This window comes from Myotis davidii, unplaced genomic scaffold (assembly GCF_000327345.1).
Source record: "Myotis davidii unplaced genomic scaffold, ASM32734v1 scaffold319, whole genome shotgun sequence".
In the NCBI taxonomy this organism is placed as follows: domain Eukaryota; kingdom Metazoa; phylum Chordata; class Mammalia; order Chiroptera; family Vespertilionidae; genus Myotis; species Myotis davidii.
In genome coordinates this window covers 541,362-548,566 of record NW_006290675.1, presented here as the reverse complement: position 1 = coordinate 548,566, position 7,205 = coordinate 541,362, and the positions used below count along the sequence as shown (strand labels likewise).

The 7,205-nt window shown below is 56.4% G+C and overlaps 1 protein-coding gene across 1 annotated transcript in view; it reads left to right on the top strand.

The window, feature by feature from the left end:
* The window catches only part of CDHR2 (cadherin related family member 2), a 60,743-nt gene extending 54,630 nt beyond the window's left edge, over positions 1 to 6,113 (top strand). Inside the window, exons 24-34 of the mRNA XM_006763714.2 lie at positions 57 to 208; positions 358 to 466; positions 556 to 644; positions 1,056 to 1,124; positions 1,228 to 1,305; positions 1,402 to 1,462; positions 1,549 to 1,673; positions 2,209 to 2,322; positions 2,402 to 2,482; positions 3,231 to 3,288; positions 5,842 to 6,113. Of these exons, the coding sequence (XP_006763777.1) occupies positions 57 to 208; positions 358 to 466; positions 556 to 644; positions 1,056 to 1,124; positions 1,228 to 1,305; positions 1,402 to 1,462; positions 1,549 to 1,673; positions 2,209 to 2,322; positions 2,402 to 2,482; positions 3,231 to 3,288; positions 5,842 to 5,979 (1,074 nt within the window). The 3' untranslated portion in view covers positions 5,980 to 6,113. The remainder of the gene's footprint in view (positions 1 to 56; positions 209 to 357; positions 467 to 555; positions 645 to 1,055; positions 1,125 to 1,227; positions 1,306 to 1,401; positions 1,463 to 1,548; positions 1,674 to 2,208; positions 2,323 to 2,401; positions 2,483 to 3,230; positions 3,289 to 5,841) is intronic.
* Positions 6,114 to 7,205: the final 1,092 nt, after the last annotated feature.

Below are 7,205 nucleotides of genomic sequence, written 5' to 3'. Positions count from 1 at the left end.
TGCTGGGGGTGAGGGCTCCCTGGCCTGGCCCACAGATGTTGTCCACTCTTGCCCAGGCCAGAGACAATGACTCAGGGAGCAACGGGGCCATCGTCTTCTCCATCCTCCAAGCGGATTTCATCACGAAGGATGGGGCCGTGCTCCCCTTCCAGGACTTCTTCCGCGTCTCCACCTCTCCAGAGGCTGATGTGTTCATTGGCCACATTGAGTAACTACGGGCAGCCCCTGGATGGGGGTGGGGGAAGCCCAAAGGGGACCTCAAGGCAGTGAGTTCCTCATCCTTGGACGGGCACAGTGGGTTCCAGAGGACTCCAGCTTGAGCCCTAAGGCTGAGTTGTTCCCTCTTACCTTCCATAGGCTTAAGACTAGCCTTGATGCCACTCGCCAAGGCACCTACCAAGTGACCGTCCAGGCCCAGGACAGACCTTCAGTGGGTCCTGCCCTGGAAGCCAACATCACCCTGAACGTGAGCTTTGGGCCTTGCCTCCAGCCCTGGTGTCCTCTGCCAGCCCCTGGGTCCCTTGTGCCTCATTTTCTCCCATGCCCCCTCCATAGCTCTTCACTGTGGATCAGAGTTACCGTGTGAGGCTGCAGTTCTCCACGAGCAAGGAGGAGGTGGGCGCCAACACGGACAAGATTAAAACGTAGGTCTGGGGAGCCTGGGAGCAGGTGTGAGCCCGGTCCCTGATAAGGCCAGCATGGAATGTCTCTCAGCCCTGTCTCAGACTCATATCTTATCCCAGTCTTTGACCCTGTACCTGCACCTCCTTTCTGCACGTCCCCAGACGCCTATGGTTGGCTGGGCAGGGAACAATCTCAATAGGGCTACTGTGTACAGTTGCTAAGGCTGTGCACTCTGCTCGCTAAGCTGTTAACACAACCCCAGGGTAAGAGCTTCCTCCTCTATTTGCACAGAGGTGCTACCTTCTTAGCCAATGGAGCTGTCCGGTGGAAGTGCCCCTTCCTAATTTACACAGTTCCTAATTTCACTGGCAGTGCCCTGGCCACTGGCCTGGTTTAAGGCCCAGGCCTCTGTGACACCTGCCCCTTTGCAGGGCTCTGGCCCAGGTGACCAGGACTACTGTCTACATTGTGGACATTGAGGACATAGAGTCCACAGCTCGGTGAGTGCCCACAGGCCCAGTGGTTGGTGAGGAAGAGGAGCAGCAGGAGGGGCTGCTGGGTGGTTCTAGGCTCCTGTTAACGCTTCACCCCTGCCCATTCCAGGGACCGAGGCCGTTCCTACCTCGATGCCTACTTTGTCTTCTCAAATGGGTCGGCCCTGACAATTGATGAGCTGAGAGTGTGAGTGGGACTGCCCATGGGGCTGGGGCAGGAGGGTGACCAGGAAGCCTGGGGGATGCCAATGTCCCTTGGGCCTGAGCGGGGCTCTGTGGACAGGATTATCCGGGAAGACCGGGATGCAGAGGCAGAGCTGGTGCAGCTGGGGCTGGTGGTGCTGGTGAGTGACCGCAGGAAGAAAGCAGTGGGGGAGTGGGGTGGGGTATGTCTGTGGACCCCAGAGCCTCCCTCATACTCTTTCTCCAGGGCTCCCAGGCTAACCAGAAGTCAGATTTGCCGAAGGTGCTCAGTAGCGTCATCATAGGATTGGGAGTGGCTTTGCTGCTGATCATCGTGATCATGACCATGGCCCTCCTGTGTACCCGAAAGAGGTAACATTCTCATCATCCTGTGTCTCCAACCTCACCTCTGCCTGCGCCCTCCCCCGCTCCGCCCCCCACCAGCCATAAAGGAGAGGGGGTAAATAGAGCTTGGGTTTAGGTGTCAGGTATACCTGTATTCAATCCCCATTGACCTGTTGTGACATCTTGAGTCATCTCCCCTCCTCAAGCCTCAGTTTCCTCATCTGCATAATGGGCATGAGACTAGATTCCTCAAAGTCCTCAAGGAAACAATGTGCATCTCACACCCAGCAAGATGTCTGGCACCTAAAATGCACTTAATAAATGCTGTTTCTTTTTCCTTTTCCAATCATTTGCAGTCAGCAGTCACATCTGGGTTTGAGTAGGCCTTGGCATTAGTCAACTGTGTGGCCTTTGGCAAATCTTTTTCCTTCTTTGACAGTTACTTGTACACTGCAAAATGGAGGGAATCCTCTTACTTGTCAGGGTTGTTCTGAAGTCACACTCCCAGGACACATAGTAGGTGTGCAGGGAAAGTAGTGATCCCTTTCCTGGTTCCCCACAGCTACCGCCGGAAGCTTCGGGCTATAAAGGCTGCCAAGGAGGCCCGGAAAACAGCAGCAGGGGTGATGCCCTCAACCTCTGCCATCCCTGGGACCAACATGTACACTGCTGAGCGGTGAGTGGGACTCAAAGGGCGAGTAAGAGGCCCCATGGGGCGGCTGAGGCACACGGCCTTGACTAGACCTTTTCTCCAGGGCCAATCCTGTGCTGAACCTCCCCACCAAGGACCTGGGCTTTGAGTCCCAATCCTCCTCCAGCGACCTGGACCATCTCAGGTGAGCGGTGTCACTAATAACCATGCTGGTTGGTGGTGGTAGTGATGGTGCAGGTGGTGGTGGTGATGGTGGTGACGATGGGTGGTGGTGGAGTTGGTGATGGAGCTGGTGGTGATAATGGTGGAGATAGTAGCGATGATATGGTGGTGGTGATAGATGGTGTGGTGATGGTGGTGTTAGTGGTGGCTGTAGTGATGATAGTGGTGGTGATAGTGGTGGAGATGGTGGGAGTGATGGTGGTGATGATGGTGTGGTGATGGTGGAGTTAGTGGTGGCTGTAGTAATGATAGTGGTGGTGATAGTGGTGGAGATAGTAGCGATGATATGGTGGTGGTGATAGATGGTGTGGTGATGGTGGAGTTAGTGGTGGCTGTAGTAATGATAGTGGTGGTGATAGTGGTGGAGATGGTGGGAGTGATGGTGGTGATGATGGTGCTGGTGCTGGTGTGATGGTGATGATGGCTGTGATGGTGGTGGTGGTAGTGATGGTGATGATGGTGCTGGTGATGGTGTGATGGTGATGGTGTGATGGTGATGGTGATGATGGTGGTGGTGATAGTGGTGGAGATGGTGGGAGTGATGGTGGTGATGATGGTGTGGTGATGGTGTGATGGTGATGGTGGCTATAATGGTGGTGGTGATGATGATGGTGTAATAGAGAAGAAGGTAGAGGCAATGGTGGTTCTTGACCACAGACAGGGAGGACTGGGCCTGCCAAACTGTCTGAATTCCATCATCTCCCTCATAGCCTCAACTCCCTGGATGACAACTCTGTGGACCTGGAAAAGAACAAAAAGGAAATCAAGGCAAGATGGGGGATTAGTTGTTGCCTGGGGATTCTGACCTGGGGTCCTTCTCTGAAGAAGTGGGGTCAGAACAGAGCAGAAGGGTCTGCTTCTGACCTAGCATTTCTGCTCCAGACCCTGAGACACCTTATGGCTTTGGAATGGGGTCCAAGCCTTGCTCCTCTACTATACACTGTGATCCTGGGGGGTGACTTCTCCCTCTGGTTTGTTTTCTCACTGCAAATGGGGATCAAAACACCAACCATGTAGGGCTGTTGTGAGGATGAAATAAGAGTGGGTATAAAAACCACCTGGCACAAAGTAAGTGCTAAATTATCTGCTTCCCTGCCTTTATATCCCATATAGAAAAGCTGGCAGGGTGGGGGGAAGAGATGTGGAGGGGAATATAACCTAGCAAAGGAGAGAAGGTAGGCTCAAATAAGCAACAGTACCACCATTTGTTCAATAAGTCAGCTGGTTCTATTGGCTCAAGAGTTTGCACGGCCTGGCTGCTGCTTAGAATCACCTGGGGACCTCTTTAGCAATACTGGCTCCCAGCCCAGGGACTCTGACCCAAGGGCTGAGGTGGGCCTGGCATGAATGTGCTGTGAAAGCCCTGGGGTCCTCGTGTGCAGGCAGGATTGAGAAGCAGGAGAGGCGTGGATGATGGGTCCTCTCCCTGCAGGGGTGGGCGCCAGAACCAGAAGGAACTACCATCTCTCCTTCCCACTTTGAAAACCACCACTGGAGAAGAAGCGCTAAGGCCCACTGAACGTTAATAGTCTGAGGTTCTGTGTGTCGGGGAGCGGTTAGGTATCCATGGCCCTCTGGGTCCTACCCTAACTAGGTCCTGCTCTCTGGGGCTCCCCACCATTTCTTCAGTGCTTACTTTCCCTTGAGAATGCCTTCCATGGAAGGACTTGGCCAACCAAAGCCTCTCATGGGCATTAAAATACCAGACTGTTGCACAGAGGTCTGGCTGTAACATGGAGGCCTCCAAACAGGATCCCAGGATGGGAGTCATAGATGGCAATCCGGGCTGCCAGGCAGTGGTGGAGGTCTCTGGGTAAACAGCTCATCTCTGGTTGAAGATGGGTTGGAAAACTCCCACGGACATGTTTAGGGTAACTGAGGCAGAAGGAAATAGTCTTGCCAGCCAGAGCTGGTGGGCAGACAGGCGGAGGCCAAAGCTGCTCCCCAGAGGGCAATGCAGTCAGGGGCCCCAGCAGCGGGGCTGGACCTGTGGGCTGGGAAAGGCAGAGAGCTCTGAAGAGTCTGGAGAGGGAGGGGGCCAGGCCACCGAGAGCCACGACTGTCCTGGGATGGCAGGGGGGCATTGTATTTAATGAGCAGGAGGCAGCGTGGAGGCCCTGGGGCTTCTCAGGAACTGGCTGCCCCTCTTCTCCCTTGGCTGAGTGGGGAACACAGTGGGGGGCCTTTTTCCTCAGATGCCTCGTGCCCTGACTCACTCAAGACCTCTGCGTTGGTGGGGGAGGTATAAGAAACCCGAGGGATCATCCAATCCTACCGTTTCAAACAACCAAGGCCAGGGAGGGGTGCTGACTTGCCCAAGGTTAGAACACTTGCAAGTCAAGTACAGATTAGAACCCAGGCCGTCTCCAAGGCGAGTAGCATTTCCCTGGGCTGCACCGTGCCAACAGCTCCTGAGGGGGGTAGTGGCGAGGGCTCTAGGGAGCACCAGGAGAATGTTTAGCCTGACCTGGGGCCGCTCAGATGCTCCACTGTTTACCAGGAACAGCTCAGCCTGAAAAGCCCTGGTGGTCCCCCAGGGACGGTGCTGGGGCTCTGCCCTGTGGTGCTCTGCTGTGCAGTAGCGGAGCCTGGGGGCTGCCTGGGCTACTGAAGGGTTCAGTTCTGAGTGTGTCTGTTTGGCTGTGTGTGTGCAGCATGTCACAAGGGGCGGGAGGCAGGGAGATGTGTGAGTGTGCACCACAATGAACAGAGTGAGACCCTGGCTGCAGAAGATGCCAGATTGCACCAGAGGCCGTGTTGTGCTGTGGACAAACTTTAGAGCCAGCAAGGCCAGTGACCCAAACCCTGCGCTGCCCCTCCCTGGCCATGAGCACCCTCTCAGCTTCAGTTTCCACATCTGTAACGTGGGGCACAATTCCTCCCTCACGGGATTCCTGTGGGTACTTCAGGTAATGGATAGACTGCGCCACTGACGCAGCCTGCCAGCACGGTGCTTGCTGTGGGGTGCAGGTGGCAGGAACTTTGCTGGACTGGCTCCTTGGCACAGGATCCAGGGCCTGGCATTATTCAGGACTGGGCAGAACACCAAAGTGCTGCTGTGTCTGTGGATGGGGCAAAGGCCAGAGGAGTTCCCCCATCAAGTGAGGTCCCACCCTTCACTTGGGTCCATCCGTACCTCCAGTGGCATGGCCACCTCTGGGACACAGCCAGAGAACTGAGGCCTCAAGAGGAGCAGGGTGGGACTCCGGCCAAGGAGCCATCTGTCTGGGTGGGCTAGAAGGCCTACCCACTTTCTCAGGGCCTGGAGACATCACCCCATCTTGTCTCTGCCCTTCACACCTCTCCTCTCTCCCCCTACAGAAGGAGCCCCCACAGAGTCCGATGGAGCCGGACGCAGAGCCCCTGAGCGTGGTGCTGTCAGGAAGGACGGCAGGCGCAGGTGGACAGCAGCAGGCGTTGTCCTTCACCAATGCTGGCCTGGACACCACCGACCTGTGACGGGGCCCTGCCACAGAGCCCTGCATGGGCCCCACTCTTCTGGTCTACCTCGGAAGAGATTCTGTTTCCCCCAAACTATACCTACCGTCCCTGCATATAATAATATAATAATATACTACTATCGTGTTGCTCTGCTCCCTTCTGCTTGCAGCCAATCACAACTGATGAGAGTTGGGGGAACATTTTATTACCAATGTATACTGTGACAGTTTGTAGCCAAAAACCAAGGCTGGAGAAGGGGGGCGGACTAGGTGTTCTGAGTGGTCTTCAGAGACTTGTGGGGCTCACAGCACAGGGGGTACAAGAGGCTGGAGAGGGAGGCCTTTAAAGGACAACCGTGGTTGTAGAATGAGCTCTCCGTTCTGCCCCAATACCCAAGACCAGCTGCCACTCAGTCTGCCTGTGGCCCAAGACCTGTAACCCAGACCTGTCCCAGACCCTCCGACCCTTCTGTGACTCTCCTTTCAGCTGCAGTGCCAGGGCACTCCTGCAGCTGCCTCCCCCGTCTGGGGATTGTAAGGAGTGTTCTGCGAGGGTGGACATAGGGCTGGGAGTTGGGCCAGGTGGAGGGGGAGACAGGAATTGGGGGTGACTACCAGCATGCAAGAGATGCCTGGGCCATGGGGAAAGCCCGTGGGGAGGACACAATTTCGCACATGCCCAGGGCCTCACATTCAGAGCCTTGCGCACTCTGGGGCCTCACACACCAATCCTTGCACACTTGGAGCTTACGCACTGTCTCTCTCATTCTGGGGACCTGGCTGACACTGGCAGCCCACCAGCTCTCCGCGCTCAGGGCTGTGGGACTGAGCAGGCCCCTGAGGTCGCCCAGTGTGACTGGGAGGGAGTGGAGCTGAGAGCTGTGAGGGGACAGTAGGGAGTCAGGGCTGGGCTCCTGGACTCATGGCCAGGAGGGAGCTGGGTAGAGAGGGTTCATTTGTGTGGGAGAGGAGGGAGCTGGGAAAAAGAGGCTAAGTCCCTAGAGGCTGCCCATACCTTGGAGGCCTGTGGCGTGTCCAAGGGATCCCTTCCAGGGATCTGGGGTCAAGAAGGGAGCCCGAGAAGGGTGGAAACCGGGGCGTACAAAAGGGGAGCTGATCACTCGGCCGAGGGGCCGGCTCGTGAGCAGCACCGGGGCCGGCGCACGCTCTGCAGCAGCGCGCGGAAGAGGCCTGGCGGGCGCTTGGCGGCACCCTCGGGGGGCGCAGCACGCACCGATCCTGCGC